General features: G+C 37.8%; 1 protein-coding gene across 8 annotated transcripts in view; it reads left to right on the top strand.

Moving 5' to 3' along the window:
- The window catches only part of TASP1 (taspase 1), a 318545-nt gene that overhangs the window by 37293 nt on the left and 261476 nt on the right, over positions 1 to 19776 (top strand). For all 8 annotated transcript variants that reach the window (XM_070800705.1, XM_070800706.1, XM_070800702.1 and 5 more), the window contains 2 exons: positions 5875 to 5995; positions 15349 to 15433. In XM_070800705.1, coding sequence (XP_070656806.1) covers positions 5875 to 5995; positions 15349 to 15433 — 206 coding nt within the window. The remainder of the gene's footprint in view (positions 1 to 5874; positions 5996 to 15348; positions 15434 to 19776) is intronic.

Here is a 19776-nt window from a genome sequence, read left to right as displayed (position 1 = left end):
AGTTTTAGATTTACAGAAAACCTGAGAAAATAGTTCAGAAAATTTCAGTATACCCAATACCTGATTAGCGTCTACATTAGTATGATACATTTTTAACAATTAATGAACCTATATTGACACATTATGTTTAACTAAAGTCCATACTTTATTCAGATTTCCTTTATACCTAATGTGAAAATCTTTCTTTGCATCAGAGTTTTTACCTTTGATTATTATATTTTTCATCTCTAGATGTTTATTTTTTTATGGCTTCCTTTTTTCCCCTTCTTCTTGAATATATATCTGCTTGAATATACAGTTTAACATTGTTAGTTAACATTAGAATTGTTTGCTAATTCTATCAACTGTCATCTCTAGGTCTGTTTTTATTGTTTTGATAACTTCTTCTGGTTATGAGCCATAGTTTTATGCTTATTTGCATGCTGGTCATCTTTGTTTTTTTTTAAACATGGTGAGTTTTACATCTTTGGAAGTTGGATATTGTAGTATTTCTTCAAATATTGTAGGACTTTGTTCTGGGACACTGGTGTTAGTTTAGATTGTTTTGATCCTTCTGTGGCATCGTTAAAACCTTGCTAGTGCACTTCTAGAGTTGCCTCCTTTCTAGGGCTGATTTGGCCCAACTCTTGCCGTTACCTTCTGAGACTTTTCCTGGTGTCCTCACTCGGGCTGGTGGGAGCTGACTTACTCTCCCCTCTGTGAGTGCCGGGAACTGTGTGGCTTCCTCTTTTCTGAGGTTCTTGCGTTGGCCTTGGCAGCCCTCTCGGGCTCTGTAGGCTAGTGCGCCTGGACGGTCAGGGCCCTCTGGGCGTCTGGCGTTCTCTCTGGGTCTCTCTCCTTTTTGCATCCGGCACTGCACAGTCAGACTTTACTGGCCTCCATGAACCTCTAACTTTGTCTCCTCAACTTTGGAAGAATTTTGGTTCTTTTTTGGGTTCCTCTTCTTTCTTCTGTGGCCTGAAGAGTATCTCTAGGGATTAATTGGAGGCACCTGATTTGTGTCTTTTTCTCAGGATTATAGTCCTTTGCCAGCTATTGAATGGAGTCTGTGTATTTCATATGTTTTGTCTGATTTTCCTAGTTAGGAGGACACATATGATCCCTATTATGGCTTCAGGGTCAGAAGCAGAGGTTTAGTAGACACACTTTTGACATTATAAATGTATTTTGAAGTAGGAGAAATATTTTTGAAAAAAATTGCTTATATTGTTTTTTCTTATGTATTTTTAAGATATCAAATTTAAGCCATCAGGCAAGAGTCATTTTTAGAATAATTTGGTTTTGTTCACTTTGGGATTTCTAACTTTGTATCCTTGCTCAGTCTCTCAGTCATGTCCAACTCTTTATAATCCCATGGACTGTAGCCCACCAGGCTCCTCTGTCCATGAAATTTTCCAGGCAAGAATTCTGCAGTGGGTTCCCATTTCCTCCTCCAGCAGATCTTCCCAACCCTGGGGTTGAATCCTCTCCTCCTGTGTCTCCTGCGTTATATTTGTATTTATATTTTTATACTATATTCAGTATTATATTCAAATTAAGTTTGTAGTGTGCACGCGCATCTGTGCTGTTATGTCCTACTCTTTGTGACTCCCTAGGAGCTGTGGTCCCCCAGGCTCCTTTGTCCATGGAATTCTCTGGGCAAGAATACTGGAGTTGGGGGATCTTCCCAACCCAGGGATCGAAGCCACGTCTCCTGCATTGGTAGGCGGATTCTTTACCACTGAGCCACCTGGAAAACCCTAATTTTATAGAGCTTATTCATTTTAAAGATTGTTGCGATTGTGTATGTACTGTTATATGTTATATGTATATTTTGGGAATTACTGAAGCATCCATAAATTTAAATTTAAAGTTTTCTCACATTTCAATTCCTTTCTCACATATTTTGAAAGATATATGTAATTGGCAAGGAGGTTATGTAGAGTTAAAAAAAAAACCTTGAAATACGGTGGTATTCCTGGAGAAGGAATGCAACCATGGGGTCACAAACAGTCAGACATGACTGAGCAACTAACACACACACACACACACACACACACACACACACTGTGGTAATTTACTTGTGTTACTTGTAGAGTTTCTCTGTTCAGTGTCATAGAGGTTTCTGACTTAGGTTTTTATATTTTTTAATATATGGGTTCAGGTTTTTGAGCACAAGCCACCTGTTCTCCTTGCTTGACCCTGCATTAAACCCTTTCTCTGCTCAAAAAAAAAAAAAAGAAAAGAGAAAAAGGAAATAATCTAGGGTAAAAACTCAGTCTTTATCTGTTCTAAACCATAGTCTGTCCTAAATTGGATTTCTTTCCCAAGATTAAGTTGTGAAATGATTTAGGTACACTATTTATTTGGAAGGCCTTATTCAAACTCGTTACACCTAATTACCCACTTTCTTCCCTTCATCTTAGAAAGTGCTTTTTCTTAATAATGGTTTTATTTGTCTCCCAAGTTTGGAAGTTATGGTCCTTTCCATCTCTTTCTTCTTGCTTTTCCCTGTTGGAATCATTTCAGACCTATGTTGTCAAAAGGCCTTCCGTTTGGTCTCTCTCATTTCAGTTTCCTCCTCTTCCTTTTCAAATAATATGTGAATATCAGTTTATGTTTCCTTGATCAATATACTTGACCTTTGTTTCTACAGAAAGCTTGAAGAGCCTCTCGTCATTTTCCCAGTCAAGTCCAGATTCTGATGAGTGACATGGAGCGGTCTGTCTCTTTGGCTCCAGCCAACTGTTTTCCCTAAATGTGTCTTCTGTGACTCTGACACTTTATGGCTGCCTACATGTTGCTTCCAGCATATCCACCAAGTGGAATTTTCTGACCAGTCTTTGCTTTTGTGTTATACCTTCTTCAGGAAGACTGCTGTTAACTTCTTCATCTCATACTGGCCCGTTTCCTTTTGAGTTCTCAAAATACTTACTGTCTGTATCACTCATTTTCTATTTAATTTTACAATCCCTTTGTGGTTTTTTCCCCTGTCAGCTTATTTGTAAAATCCTATGGACAGTTAGGTTTTCTATTTGTATTAGGACAAAAGCCCTGGTCTCAAATCCCTGACCCCTTTACTCAAGTTATAGGTGTTAACACACATGATGGAGATCTTTGTGTTGTGGTCAGTTTTCCTTGGGTCTGGCAGAAATTCAAGAAACTGGGGACATTTGTAGTTGATTTTGTACATTTGGTGATCTTTAGGTGGATTAAGAATTTCCCTGATTTCCTGGATAGTATTTGTGTTAGCTTAGAACAGAGTTAATTTTCTGGACTGACTGAGATTTCTGACTCAGATATTCTCTTGCATTGGATGTCCAGTTGATCCATCACCATTTTTGGAGAAAATTTGTTTAGTCACTAAGTCATGTTCAACACTTTGTTACCCCATAGACTGTAGCACACCAGGTTCCCTTGTCCTTCACTATCTCCCAGAGTTTGCTCAAATTCATGTCCGTTGAATCAATCACGTCCATCTCATCCTCTGCTGCCCCCTTCTCCTGTTGCCTTCAATCTTTCCCAGCATCAGGGTCTTTTCCAATGAGTTGCCCTCTCTGCATCAGGTGGCCAAAGTATTGGAGCTTCAACTTCAGCATCAGTCCTTCCAGTGAATATTCGGGGTTGATTTCCAGGTTTGATCTCCCTCTGTCCAGAGGACTGTCAAGAATCTTCTCTAGCACCATAGTTTGAAAGCATCAGTTGTTTGCTGCTCAGAATTCTTTATGGTCCAATCTCAAATCCATACATGACTACTAGAAAAACTCTAGCTTTGACTATACAGACCTTTGTCATGACAAACTACTCCAGTATTCTTTCCATGAGAACCCTGATGGGTTGACATTTCTGGACATTTCTAGTGCATTGATCTATATATCTGTCCTTAGCTGTATGTCCATGTCACACTGTCTTGATTACTGTAATTTGTAGTAAGTTATAAAACCTAGAAGTGTGAGCCCTCCAATTTTGTTTTTTTATTTGAAAGATTGTTTTGACTATTCTTTTGTTGTTGTTGTTTGTTTTGTTTTAATTTAAAAAAGCAGCCCCAGTTTTTCCTTAAACCCCATTCGTAGTTTTTCAGGGACAGAAACTCAACATCATCTGCTGACTTCTGACTTTGCACTAGGACATTTCTTAGGAGTTGTCCTGCCAGTCAGCAAGGACCAGACTGTCCACATGTGGTCTAGCTCAAAGGCATCTGGGCCCACCCTGGCAAAGGGGCTTGTGTGATATAGCATGAAGCATTGGATAGATAGCCTAGGACTTCTAGGCCTTGCAAAGTTTAATTGGTACCCACCAGGCCTGGGCCATTTCAGGGACCCTAACGAAGCAAACATTCATCTTCCCTGATGTTCTCTGCTACCCACTAGCCCGTCCACACTGCTCTTAGCTTCTATTTCCATGAATCCATAAACATCAGAAGGCACAATGGCCTGGGCTAAAGCGTAACTCGTGGTTTGGCAGCCTTTGAAAGCTCACCTTTAATCAATATTGAGAAAAGAGAAACAGGGGCTAGGGGCGTGGGGATCCCCAGAGACAATGAGATGACACCCCCCTTCCCCCCCGCCCCTGTCCAACTCCTAGTATCTGTCTCAGTCGGGGTCCTCATGTGAGAGGATGTTAAGGAAGCTGAAAGTTTAAAACTGCCATCTACCCAGCCCCTTTCTAGCATGTGAGAAAAGCTTCCTGGAACTTTACACAACACTAATGTCTTGACTGTTCTTAATTCCTTGTAGTTCTATATGAATTGTAAAATTAGTTTATCAAATTCTGCAAAAAAAACAGCAGTGAGGATTTGATATGGGATTGTATTGAATCCCATATCAAATATTCCCCAATCCCATACTCCCCAATCCCATACTCTCCAAGTTGGGGAGTATTGCCATCTTAAAGATACTAAGTTTTCTGTTCTATGTACATGGGTCCTTCTTTTGATTCAGGCCTTTAATTTTTTAAAACCATGTTTTATGTACATGTACAAATCTTACACTTCTTTTGTTAAATTTATTCCTAAGTATTTTATTCTTTTTGATGTGATTGTAAGTTGAATTGTGTTCTTAATTTCACTTTCAGATTTTTCATTGCTGATGTACTGAAATACAGTTGGTTTTTGCATATTGAGCTTATATCCCCATTGAACTTTTTTTTATTAGTTCTAATAGTTTTTTAATGGAGATTTTAGGATTTTTTTTGTATATAAGTTCATGTCATCTTCCAAAAGAGGTAATTTTACTTCTTCCTTTCTAATCTGGATGCTTTTTGTTTCTTTTTCTTGCCTAATTATTCTGTCCAGAATATACACTATAATTTTGAATACAAGTGGTGAGACAAGCATTGCAGTGTTGTTCCTGATGCTAGGGGAAAGGGTCTTTCACCATTAATTATGATGTTAGCTCTGGACTTACTTTTATAGATGCCCTTATCATGTTAAGTATAGTCCCTTCTATTTCTAGTTTGTTGAGTGTTTTTCTTATGAAAGCATATTGAATTTTGTCAAATACTTTTTCTTGGTCTATTAATATGATCTTTTTTTTTTTTGGTTTTGGTTTTGTTCTGTATTAACATGATATATTACAGTGAGTTTATTAAACCAGACTTGTTTTCCTGGAATCCCTCTTGTTCATGGTATATAACGCTTCCATATTTTGCTGCATTTTGTTTCCTTGAGGATTTTGGTGTCACTATTCATGAGTATATTGATCTGTAGTTTTTGCTCCTTGTCTTTGTCTTGTTTTGGAGTCAGTGTTGTACTGATCTCATACAATGAGTTGGGAAGTGTTCTTTACCTTCCTAGTGTTTAGAAGAGTTTTTTAAGCATTGGCAACTTTTCTTTAAGACTAATGGTAAATTAAAAAAAAGACTAATGGTATTTTAATTTTTGTTTTTATCTTTTAGGATTCTCCTTTTACAAATGCAGGAATGGGGTCCAATCTAAATCTCTTGGGTGAAATTGAATGTGACGCCAGTATAATGGATGGAAAATCCTTGAATTTTGGAGCTGTTGGGGCACTGAGTGGTATGTAAACATTAAAGCACATTATCTCTACTCTTAAAAAAAACTGAATATTACCATTTCATTCCTCCTAAAGAACAGCCCAGTTGTTTTCATCATTCTTGCTTGTATTAATGTTGAAAACAAACATTTTTTCTTTTATTGAATTTAAAACATAATATCTTACCTATAGATAGTTTTAAAGAAAACAGTGAAACAGCATATGTCCAAGTCTTTGCTTAGAGTGTGGTCATTCTCCTTCATCCCCGCAAGAGATTACAGACATTTAAAATTGGAAGTGGCATATTCCATTAATTTTGCAATTATTTGAATATACTAATAATATATTTTTATTGTTAAAAAATTCAAATGATATAAATAAAATTTACCTTTGATCTTCCAAATCTTTCCTTCCAAAACTCTCCCTGGAGGGTTTAACCAGTAAAATAAAATTCATTTATCTGTATTTATATGTAATAGAAATACAGTTTTGCACATATTTTAAAAAAATAAATGTATTTTGAAACTTTAATGGTAAATTAAAAATAATGATATCAGTTATTATGAAACTTTCTCGTTTTCTTTAAATAGGATGTCTTAGAGATTTTTTAAACATCACTACATATAAAATATATGTAACGTATGGTAGTTCACTTATTGAAGTGAAATATACATGAAGGGCACAGATTTTAAATATAAAGCTTCATGAATTCCTACATGTATATAGCCTTGTAAACCAACACCCAAAATTGAGACGTAAAAGATTTCCGTGTCAAAATAGAAAACCTTTCCAAACTCCCAGACAAGTTCTTTATGCCTCTCTTTAGTTTATATCGCTGGTATTCCCATCCCCCTGCTCCTCCTCCTCCCCAGATTCTGACTTTAGGCACTATAGATTAATTTGCCCTTGGCTCAAATTCATATGAATGGAATCATATCCCTCTGTGTCTGGTTTCTTTTGCTTACTGTTACACCTGTGAGAATGACGTATGATTTGTGTCACAATAGTTTTTAAAATTTTGTGGTAGCAGCATTTTGTTGCGTGAGTATATAATAACTTATTTGCTCTCCTCAGTGGATATTTGAATAATTTCTAGTTTTTGACTCTTATGAATAATAATAAAAAAACTGCAGTGCATATTTTTGTACAAGTTTTTTGGTAGACATATGCACTTCCTTCCTTTGAGTATAAACCTAGGATTTAGAATGGTAAGTTTAGATACATATGTGTTTGGCTGCAGTTGAAACTGCCCAGTTTTCGAAAGTAGTTGTTACTTTTATACTCCCACGATTTATGAGCATTTCAGTTACTTGACATCTTTGGCAATGTTTGGTATTGTCACTCTTTTTAAAATGTAGCCATTTGATATGTGTGTAGTGGTATTACTGTTTTAATATGAGTTTCCCTGATGACTAATGAGATTGAGAACATTTTCATATGTCATGGCCATTGAGATATCCTTGTGTACTGTGTTTTTGTTTTTTGTGTACTTTTTATTGGATTTTTAAAATTGATTTGTTGGAGTAATTTTTATATATTTGATATAAATCCTTTGTCAGATACATGTATTGCGAATATCTACTCCCAGCCTGGTTCATCTTTTCAGTCTTCTAATGAGGTTTAAGTTATCAAGTGTTTATGTTATGGCTAATTTTTTTTTTTTTTTTTTGTATTTTAAGAAATCTTTGTCTACCCAAAATTTTGAGGATAGCTTCCTCTTGAAGATAAAAGTTCTATTGTTTTTAACCCTTCATAGTTATGGCACCCAACTCCAGTACTCTTGCCTGGAAAATCCCATGGATGGAGGGGCCTTGTAGGCTGCAGTCCATGGGGTCGCCAAGAGTCGGACACGACTGAGCGACCTCACTTTCACTCTTCACTTTCATGCTTTGGAGAAGGAAATGGCAACCCACTCCAGTGTTCTTGCCTGGAGAATCCCAGGGACGGGGGAGCCTGGTGGGCTGCCGTCTATGGGGTCACACAGAGTCGGACACGACTGAAGCGACTTAGCAGCAGCAGCAGCAGTCAGCTTTCTTATGAAGTTCGGATTTATTTTAGAGTAGGTGAAGTCGGAACCAACATTAATTTTTTTCACCCTTATGAATATCCAGATGGCTTATTGCCATTGTCAGTAGAAAGGATAATCCTTTCCTCCGAAGAGTGTTGGCAGATCAGATGACTGTATGTGTAGCGGTTTGTCTCTATCCCTTCTATTCCATCGTTCTGTCTGTTGTGCTATTGCCGGTGCCATACCGTCTTCATTACTATCGCTTGACATTGTGTCTTGATAGTCTGGTTGTATAAGATTTCCAGCTTCCTTTTTTCCCCTTTATAGTTGTATTGGCTATTTTTCAATTTATGGCATTTTCATAAAATTGTTAGGATCAACTTGTCAGTGTTCATAATAAACCCCTGCTGAGACTGTGATTGGTATTGCATTGAATATATATATAGAACCATATGTGGACAACTGACATCTTAATAATATTGCATCTTTCTGTTGTGAACATAGAATGTGTACATCTATGTAAGTAATGTTTACTTTTCTCAGCAATATCTATGGTTTTTAATATAGATATCTTATACATCTGCTATTAGATTTATTCCAGATATTTTTTTATGGCTGTTATAAGTATATATTTTAAAATATTAGTATCCAATTATTTTTGTATTTAGAAATACAGTTGAGGTTTGTGTGTTGGATTTATATTCAGTGGTCTTGATAACTTTGTTAATTCAAGCAGTTAGAAAAATAAATTTCTTTCATAATTTCTGTATACACAGTCACACCATCTGTGAATCATGACAGTTTTGCCTTTTCCGTTCCAGTATTTAACATTTTTGTTTTTACCCTGCATTAGTGCTCTGGCTCTGGCGCAGTGCAGTACTGAACACAGGTGATGGTAGTGCACATCCTGGTTTTGTTCCTGGCCTCAGAGGGGACTCTGAGCTGTTTCACCATACTGTGTGCTGCCAGCTATACGATTTCCATAAAAGCTCTTCATCAGATTGAGGACGTTTCTTTCTAGTCTTAGTTTACTGGTAGTTTACAATACCCATTTTTATTTTAAATGGGTATTGAATATTAAGTGTTTTTCTGCATCTTTGACTCTTATTCTTTATTTTGTAGATATAAAATTTATGATTTTTTTTTTAAATGCTAAACCAACTTTTCATTCCTGGCATAAAGTCTTCCTGTATGAATTTTTTATCTTGTTTTTTACATCCACTGGGTTTGATTTCCTAATGTTTAAGATTTTGACATCTATGTTCATGCAATGATCAGGTTTAATTTTACTTAACTTAAAATATTCTCTTTAGATTTTGGAATCATGTTTGGCTGGCTCTATAAAATGAGTTGGGTTTTTTTTTCTCCTCTGTTCTTTGAAAGGGTATGCATACAATTGGAATGATTTCTAAAAATTATTTGGAAGCATTCATTGGTTATTTTGAGTTACTGGAATTTTCTTTGTGGAAAGTTTTAAATACATGGGTTTCAATTTTCTTACCAGTTATATGACTATCTATATTTTTCTTATGTGTATTTTCCAAGGAATTTGTCTTTTTAAAATGAATTGTCAGATTTATTTGCCTAAACATTTTATTGACTTCCGGTTTAATGTCACTGTCATCAGAGAACATGGTCTGAAAGATTCCAACCCCTTGAAACTTCTTGAGACTTACTTTGTGGCTCTGCTTATGGTGTATTTTAATGAATGCTCCATATGAACTTCCAAACAGTATTATGTAGTTGTTGGGTATGTTTTCTATGTATATCAATTAGGTCAGTTTACTTACACATTTGTTGTAATCTTCTGTATCTCTTCTGATTTTTGTGATAGGTATGCAGAGCATTTCAATTAGTATTAATTTCTTTTATTATGAGATATTATTAGCATTTAATGAAATTTCATATTTTTCAAGGCCATTAGCATTTCTCTGCTTACACTTCTTGTGTGGCTTGCCACTTAACCCTGTTTATAATGTGCTTTATCATATTGGAACTTAAATTTTTATTTGTCAAACTTATTATTCTCCTTTTTATGGCTTTTGCATTTCTTTTTTTTGTTTGTTTTTCATTTTTTTTTTTTTGGCTTTTGCATTTCTTAAGGTTTTCAGTTCAGTTCAGTTCAGTCCCTCAGTCGTGTTCGACTCTTCGCGACCCCATGGACTGCAGCACGCCAGGTCTCCCTGTCCATCACCAACTCCCAGAGTTTACTCAGACTCATGTCTGTTGATTGGTGATGCCATCCAACTATCTCATACTCTGTCATCCCCTTCTCCTCCTGCCTTCTATCTTTCCCAGCATCAGGGTCTTTTCGAAGGAGTCAGTTCTTCACATCAGGTGGCCAAAGTATTGGAGTTTCAGCTTCAGCATCAGTCCTTCCAATGAATATTCAGGGCTGATTTCCTTTGGGAGAAGGCAGTGGCACCCCACTCCAGTACTCTTGCCTGAAAAATCCCATGGACTGAGGAGCCTGGTAGGCTGCAGTCCATGGGGTCGGCTAAGAGTCAGACACGACTGAGCGACTTCACTTTCACTTTTCACTTTCATGCATTGGAGGAGGAGATGGCAACCCACTCCAGTGTTCTTGCCTCAAGAATCCCAGGGACGGCGGGGCCTGGTAGGCTGCCATCTATGGGGTCGCACAGAGTCGGACACGACTGAAGCGACTTAGCAGCAGCAGCAGCAGATTTCCTTTAGGATGGACTGGTTGGATCTCCTTGCAGTCCAAGGGACTCTCAAGAGTCTTCTCCAACACCACAGTTCAAAAGCATCAATTCTTCGGTGCTCAGCTTTCTTTGTACTCCAATTCTCATATCCATACATGACTACTGGACAAACCATAGCTTTGACTAGATAGACCTTTGTTGGCACAGTAGTGTCTCTGCTTTTTAATATTATGTCTAGGTTGGTCATAACTTTCTTCCAAGGAGCAAGTGTCTTTTAATTTCATGGCTGCAGTCACCATCTACAGTGATTTTGGAGCCCCCAAAATTAAAATCTGACACTGTTTCCCCATCTATTTGCCATGAAGTGATAGGACTGGATGCCATGATCTTAGTTTTCTGAACGTTGAGCTTTAAGTCAACTTTTTCACTCTCCTCTTTCACTTTCATCAAAAGGCTCTTTAGTTCTTCACTTTCTGCCGTAAGTATGGTATCATCTCATATCTGAGGTTATTGATATTTCTCCCAGCAATCTTGATTCCAGCTTGTGCTTCATCCAGCCCAGCATTTCTTATGACATACTCTGCATAGAAGTTAAATAAGCAGGGTGACAATTTATAGCCTGATGTACTCGTTTTCCTATTTGGAACCAGTCTGTTGTTCCATGTCCAGTTCTAACTGTTGCTTCCTGACCTGCATACAGGTTTCTCTAGAGGCAGGTCCGGTGGTCTGGTATTCCCATCTCTTGAAGAATTTTCCACAGTTTATTGTGATCCACACAGTCAAAGGCTTTGGGATAGTCAATAAAGCAGAAATAGATGATTTTCTGGAACTCTTTTGCTTTTTCAGTGACCCAACAGATTTTAGCAGTTTGATCTCTGGTTCCTTTGCGTTTTCTAAATCCAGCTTGAACATCTGGAAGTTCATGGTTCAAGTACTGTTGAAGCCTGACTTAGAGAATTTTGATCATTACTTTGCTAGTGTGTGAGATAAGTACAATTGTGCAGTAGTTTGAACATTCTTTGGCATTGCCTTTCTTTGGGATTGGCATGAAAACTGACCTTTTTCAGTCCTGCAGCTACTGCTAAGTTTTCCAAATTTACTGACGTATTGAGTGCAGCACTTTCACAGCATCATCTTTTAGGATTTGAAATAGCTCAACTGCAATTCCATCACCTCCATGAGCTTTGTTCATAGTGATGATTCCTAAGGGCCAATTGACTTCAGATTCCTTGATGCCTGGCTCTAGGTGAGTGATCACACCATCATGGTTATCTGGGTCGTGAAGATCTTTTTTGTACAGTTCTTCTGTGTGTTCTTGCCACCTCTTCTTAATATCTTCTGCTTCTGTTAGGTCCATACGTGTCTGTCCTTTGTTGTGACCATCTTTGCATGAAATGTTCCCCTGGTATCTCTAATTTTCTTGAAGAGATCTCTAGTCTTTCCCATTCTATTGTTTTCCTCTATTTCTTTGCACTGATCATTGAGGAAGGCATTTTTATCTCTCCTTGCTATTCTTTGGAACTCTGCATTCAAATGGGTACATCTTTCCTTTTTTCCTTTGCCTTTTGCTTCTCTTCTTTTCATAGCTCTTTGTAAGGCCTCCTCAGACAACCCTTTTGCCTTTTTGCCTTTCTTTTTCTTGGGGATGGTCTTGATCACTGTATCCTGTACGATGTCACAAACCTCCGTCCGTAGTTCTTCAGGCACTCTGTCTATCAGATCTAATCCCTAGAATCTATTTGTCACTTCTACTATATAATCGTAAGGGATTTGATTTAGGTCATACCTGAATGGTCTCTTGGTTTTCCCTACTTTCTTCAACTTAAGTCTGAATTTGGCAATAAGGAGTTCATGATCTGTGCCACAGTCAGCTCGCAGTCATAACTGTAAGTCCATCACTTACATATTCTTCAAATATATGTGTAATTTATTTTTTGTTGGCTTCTTGAATGCATTGTTTGTTGATCAGTTTCTGAAGTGATCAACAAATTGTCCCTGTATAGTTTATTGAGCAATAATAGTAAGGATAATAACAACAACCATTTATTGGATGACTGTTACCATGGATTGTTCTCCAGTAGTTCATGTGTGTTAAATCATTTAGTGCCCAGAAAAGCTTTCTGAGATCAATACTTTTATCCCCACTTTATAATTGAGGAATCTGAGACACAGGAGAGATTTAGCAATTTGTCCAAGTTTATTGTATCAGACTGGGTCCAGCTAGGAGACAGATACTACACAGCAGTTTGAACTGGAGAAGCTTAATGTAAAGAGCAAAGGGGAAATACACATGTAAGGGAAATGTGGAAGGAAGTTCACACCTCACTGAACAAGGTGTGGCTGCAGCCTGCTGTCTGGCAGAGAGGTTGTTGGGTTACCCAGGCCGTATTCCTGTGGGAGCAGAAACCGTCCTGTGGGGCTCAGACTGGCAGGTGGGCACACAGAGCTCAGGAAGCTGTGGGAGGTAAACCTCTGTTCCTAGGATGATGACTAGGGTTTTGGCTCTCTAGACAGCCAGCCCCACAGGATCCTTTGCTATGTGTGGGACTGAGGAGAAGGTGTGGCATCCATGACTATGGTCCTTTTCTTTCTGGGGCTGTCCGCTGTGCTGCCGTGGCCTGAGTCAGGAGTTGGGGAAAACATGTGGTGGGCAAATGCTGGAGGAAGCTGCACCCCGCAGCACTTGGCGCTGGAGAGAGCCGTGTGGGTCACGTAGTGTGAATGCCTGTGAGCTCCCGGAGCCCGGCCGCTGCGTTGTATCTCCAGTGCCCTCTCCTGACGAAGCTGAGCCGTGTGCCAGCTGGCCACAGCTGCATGGTTAGATGGCCCATGCCCACTTTTACCCATCAGGCAACCAAGGGTGCATTTATAGCTGCAAAGCAACCCGTTGATAGCTGGTACTGTTATAAAGCAGTCTGACCCCCATCACTCTGTGTTCTGTCCGCCTCTCACAGACAGTCCATCCTTTCCTACATTTGAAGTACTGTCTGTATTACGTATTAAATATCCTCATTCACACATGTCTGTATCTCAACTTTAGCTTTATTCTGTTCCATTGATATATTTGTCTATTTTGTACACAAACCACACTCAATTACAGTAGCTTTGAATAAGAAATGGTATTTTGTAAAATGAGTGCCTCTTAATTTTTTTTTTTTTTTACAAAGTTTACCTGGTGAATTTAAGAGTCAGTTTTTCATATATCATAGAGGTCCTTTTGCGGAGAAGGCAATGGCATCCCACTCCAGTACTTTTGCCTAGAAAATCCCATGGATGGAGGAGCCTGGTAGGCTGCAGTCCATGGGGTCACTAGAGTCAGACACGACTGAGCAACTTCACTTTCACTTTTCACTTTCATGCATTGGAGAAGGAAATGGCAACCCACTCCAGTGTTCTTGCCTGGAGAATCCCAGGGACGAGGGAGCCTGGTGGGCTGCCGTCTATGGGGTTGCACAGAGCTGGACACGACTGAAGCGACTTAGCAGCAGCAGCAGCAGATGTCCTTTTGAAGCTCTGATGGTGAATTTATAGCTTTGAATTTATGTTAATTTATCAGTTAATTGATGTCTTTATGCCACTGAATCATCATACACAGAAATAAATTTATTTTAAGAGCTTCGTACAGAGATCTGAGTTTTTCTTCTTTTGATAGTTTATCCTTTTTTAGTGGGGGACAGTAGTTTTTGGTGTTTAGCTAAATATCTAGTTTTAAGTCAATCTGTTGTTTAATCTGAGGTTTTTCAGTCTCTTTATATCCTGCTGTTTTTTGTTTTTTTTTTTTTTTGTATTAACAGTGTCCTGAGACTATAAGTTAGTGGTCAAGGGTGTGGTCATTAGCTGCCTCTGTTAAAATCTCAGCATGTGATCCTGGGCAGGTAACTTAACCTTTGCAAATGTTTGCTCAGTAATCATACAGGGTTTATAACTGTACTTATGTGATAGAGGTGAAGTGTCCGTTAAATAATCTGATGCTGGTTAAGGTTTGGCACTGGGCCTGGCCCATACTGGATCCTAAGTTACTGTCACCGGCTTCTGTCGTAGTCATTGTCATACTTGTTATTATTGTTGTCACCCTGGCAGTTCTTTTTCACGCTAATACCTCCTGTCCTATTTTCCTCTGGAGAAGCACCCTTTTCTCCCTCTCCATTTTGTTTTCCCTCCTGGAAACAAGCCTAGCCACATCAATTTCAGTCTTGTACACCTTTGGCCTCTTCTCCCTACTCTCTCCCCATTTGTAGGACTTTATTCTTTCTTGCAGGTGAGATTTAAAATTTTTGTCCATTAATTTTTCTCCCTAAAGAGAAATTTGAAGCTGTTTGTACTCAGGTGTATTCCTTAGAGGAAATTCATGGTTTTGATAATAGATGGCAAATTTCCAGTTAAATTTTTAATTCTATCCTGAAATCTATTAAAAAGGAACCTAATTTAAATTTGTGTTATTTCAAATTCAGTCTTTGCTGCTATAGCACATGATAAAATGAGAATGTATGTTTTTATATTTGTTCTGTTCTTATACCTATAGGTATTCATATATTTGATTTGCTCCTTACTGTTGATGATAAATAACAGTTTTCATTAGTATATTTATAGACAGTTTTCCAAGATATTGATACTTAAAAGTTGTCTTATTGAAACAGCCACAAAATTGAGTGGGAAACTTGAAGACTTTCTGATTTCACTTTCTGCTGATTTTATTTTATAGGAATCAAGAACCCAGTCTCAGTTGCAAACAGACTCTTGTGTGAAGGGCAGAAGGGCAAGCTCTCAGCCGGCCGAATTCCTCCCTGGTAACTGCTTTGCTCTTCTCCGTCTTCCCCCAGGACCTTGGTCTTTGGTGCATGCGGTGTTTGAAGGCTATTTTTATCCACAGAAGGCTGATGCTGTTGGTTACGCATCAGCAGTAGCTTGCCTTTGAGAGGACGACACTCTTTGTTCTGTGATCTCGAAACATTTTGTTTTGAGAGAGAGCTCCGGATGGAAGAGAATATTATGGATTAATGTGCAAAAGAGATCAGAGTTAATTTAGGTTTTGTAATTGATTGTAGAGATGCTTTTGCTGTTAATAAGTGCTTAACTGGGGTCTTTTTATTATAGGAATTTAAAAATATCTTACATGTTTGAGTCCAGAGTCTAAACTCATTTTATTGAGAAGTTTTCAGAATAAAAGTACTTAATTTTGCTCTTCTGGAGAAGCACATTGTGACACTAACATTAGTAAGATTCATCTTTTCTGCAGCATTAAAATATAATTTTCCTTAAAAAACTTTGAACTTGAATGTTGTAAAGAGCCTGCACAAACCTATCATCTAGCTCCAGTAATTAATATTTTTGCCCTTCATCTGTCTCATGTACCTGTCTCTTTCCTGTAGTATTTTAAAGCAAATCCTCACCATTGTATTTCACCCTTCTGTAAATTTCTGTGTTTGTAAAATGTAATCACATCCTGTTAACATGCCTAATGATATATTTAATCCACTTTTTAAATTTTTTTATTTTGAACTTTTAATTTTGTATTGGAGTACAACCACTTAACAGTGTTGTGGTAGTTTCTGGTGAACAGCGAAGGGACTCAGCCGTACATACACATGTATCAGTTCTTCCCCAGAGTCCCCTCCCACCCAAGCTGCCTGATAAAATTGATCCGAGTTCCATGTCCTGTGCAGTACGTCCTTGTTGGTTATCCATTTTAAATATTGCAGTGTGCCCCTGACCATCCCAAACTCCCTAACTATCCCTTCCCCCTGGCAACCATAGTTCAGTTTCTAAGTCTGTGAGTCTCTTCTTGCTTTGTAAGTAAGTTCATTCTATCATTTCCTTTTAGATTCCTCATGGAAGGGATGTCACACCATGTTTCTCCTCCTCTGTCTGGCTGACTTCACTCAGAATGACTCTCTAGGTCCATCCATGTTGCTGCAAATGACATTATTTCACTGTTTTTAATGGCTGAGTGATATTCCATCACACACGCACCGCACATCTTCATCCATTCCTCTGTCAGTGGACATTTAGGTTGTTTCCATGCCTTAGCCATTGTAAACAGAGTTATGCATATTTAAAAAAAATCAATGTACATATTATTTTGAAACTTTCTTTTTTTCTTTAAATAGTATGTCTTAGAGATTTTTTCAACATCAGTACATATAAAATATATGTAATGTTTTATAGTTCACCTGTTGAAGTGAAATATGCATGGGCACGTAGGTTGCTCCATGTCCTGGCTGTTGTAAACAGTGCTGCAGTGAACACTGGGGTGCCTGTATCCTTTAGGCTCATCTTTTTCTCTGGATATGTGCCTAGGAGTGGGATTACCTGGTCATACGGTAGCTCTGTTTTTAGTTTTTTAGGGAACCTCCATACTGTTCTTCACGATAACGTGGATAATAATATAACAATTATGCCTCAGTACTGTCTCATACTCAACTGTCTTCAGTACCATACATGTTCAGTACGCCTGGCTGTTAAGGTTATGTTAATATCCTGTATTGGAAGTTGTGACAGTGGTACTATAGGAATCACTGTTATTTGACTTTCAAGTAATAGAAAATGATATAGTTTTGAAAAATCTTGAAATCTTTTTACCCAAATGTATTCAAGGTATCCCTATTTCCTACCAGCCAGGTTGAGAAAACAAAACATTACCAAGAGACTCGAAGCTGTGTAGATGCGATCCTTGCTAAGGGCATTCTTATCCTTCTGCTGACCCATGCTCATACCCCGACCCCATCTCTGGCCCTGCCCTAGGTAACAGCTGTCCAGAATTGAAGCTTTTCTCATTCTCATCTATTCCTTTATGGTATTAAACACATACAACAAAGGCATACCTCATTTTATTGTGCTTTACAGATACTGTATATATATATTTTTTAACAGATTGAAGGTTTGTGGTAGTTGTGCTTTGAGCCATTTTCCCAACTGCATTTGGTCACTTGATGTCTCTGCGTTACATTTTGGTAATTCTCCCAATATTTCAAATGTTTTCATGATGATAGTTGTTATGGTACTCTATGATCAGTGGTGTTTAGTGTTGTTTACTATGACTTGCTGAAGGCTCAGGTGATGCTTAGCATTTTTTAGCAATATCCTGTTTTTAGATTAAGGTGTGTCCAGTATTATTGTACGCATAGTGCTATCGCAGTCTTAATAGAATACAGTGTAGTGTAAACATATGAACTGGGAAATCGGAAAATTTGTGTGACTTGCTTTATTGTGACGTTCACTTAATTGTGGTGGTCTGGAACTGAACCTGCAGTATCTCCGAGGTATGCTAGCACTCTGATTTTCTAAGTCTACACAGACACGTACATAGATGTACAAAAAAGTTCTGGAAAGAAGGTCACGAGACCGTAATTACCTCTAGGAAGCAGGAAGGAAGGAACAAGTGAGGCAGTTGTCAAAGGGGATATGTATAATATTTTTATATTTTACAAAGATGAAATATATGTGAAAAAGCAATGGTCATCTCTGTATTAAAATAATGTCAGAAGGTGATCCTATAGTTGCTTGGAATTAGTGATCTAATTTTCTCACATTGTTCTTCAGCTTTATTTTTTGTTTTCAAAATTGATTTGACCATTTTAGGCATTTTGCACTTTCATGTGAATTTTATAATTATCCTGTCAGTTTCTTTGAATAACCTGCTAGAATTTTGATTAGGTTTTTAACTTGATTCATTTTTTAAGGTCTTCTTTAACTTCTCTGAACAGTGTTTTATAATTTTCAGTGTACAGATTTTGCACAGCTTTTAAAAAGTTTATACGTAAGTGTTTCTTTTTGTTGCTGTGATAAATTTCATACTTTAAAAAAGTTAAATACCAGTGTTCCTTACCAATAGAGAAATATAATTGATTCCTTATATTGATATTCTGGCTTGGAAATTTGCTAAATTCATTTGTTCTCATTTTGTTTTTATAGATTCCATGAAGTTTTCTACATAGATAGTTCTGTCTTCTGGGAATAAAAATAGTTTTATTTCCTTTTTATGTCCATTCCTTTAATTACTTTCTTTTTCCTTATTGCACTGCCTAGCACCTCCTATGCAATGTGAAATAGAAATGCGAGAGTGAACACCCTCGCTTTATTTGTAATCTTAGGGAGGGTGCATTTGTTCTTTACCCTTAGATATGACGGGCTTCCCTCATGGCTTAGATGGTAAATCATCTGCCTGCAGTATGCGAGACACGGGTTTGATCCCTGGGTCAGGAAGATCCTCTGGAGTAAGGGGCAACCAATTCCAGTATTCTTGCCTGGATAATTCCATAGACAGAGGAGCCTGGCAGGCTACAGTCCACGGGGTTGCAAAGAGTCAGACATGACTGAATGACTAACACTTTACACACATTATGGCTGCTATAGGTTTATCATAGATGCTCTCTATCATGCTGAGAAAGTTCCCTTCTTTTCCTAATGTGCTGAGAATTTTTAATAGGAATGGGTATTGTACTTTTTCAAATACTTCTCTGTATCTATTTGTGATGCTCTTTCTTATTTAGTCAGTTAATACAGTGATTGGGTGATTTTCGACTCTTAAAGTAACAGTTGCATTCCTGGAATAAATTCCACTTGGTTACAATGTATTATCCTTTTATATGTTACTGGATCCAATTTACTAACTTTTTAAAATACTTTTTGCATCTGTGTTTATGAGAGACTTTGGTCTGTAGTTTTCCTGTAATGTCTTTGGTTTGTGTTCATTTTGCTTCCTGGATATGTAGCGATATATGTCATCAAATTTGGAAAAATTTTTGGCTGTTATTTCTTCAGATGTGTCTTTCTCGATCCCTCCTCTTCTGTCTTCTAGGATTCCAGTTACATGTATATTTGACCTCTCATAGTGGTACTGATAATTTTTTTATTTTTCCCATTAATTTTTCTCTTTGTTTCATTTTGAATAATTTCTACTGCTGTTTACTAATTATTTTTTGGCAATACCTGCTGCTGCTGCTAAGTCACTTCAGTCGTGTCCGACTCTGTGCGACCCCATAGACGGCAGCCCACTAGGCTCCCCCATCCCTGGGATTCTCCAGGGAAGAACACTGAGTGGCAATACCTAGTCACCTGTTAATCCCATCCAGTTTATTTTTCATTTCTGACATTGTAGTTTTTAATCTCCAGAAGTTTGATTTGTATCTTT

The sequence above is a fragment of the Bos indicus genome, chromosome 13 (genome assembly GCF_029378745.1).
Source record: "Bos indicus isolate NIAB-ARS_2022 breed Sahiwal x Tharparkar chromosome 13, NIAB-ARS_B.indTharparkar_mat_pri_1.0, whole genome shotgun sequence".
NCBI classification, from domain to species: domain Eukaryota; kingdom Metazoa; phylum Chordata; class Mammalia; order Artiodactyla; family Bovidae; genus Bos; species Bos indicus.
This window is presented reverse-complemented; position numbering and strand designations above follow the sequence as displayed.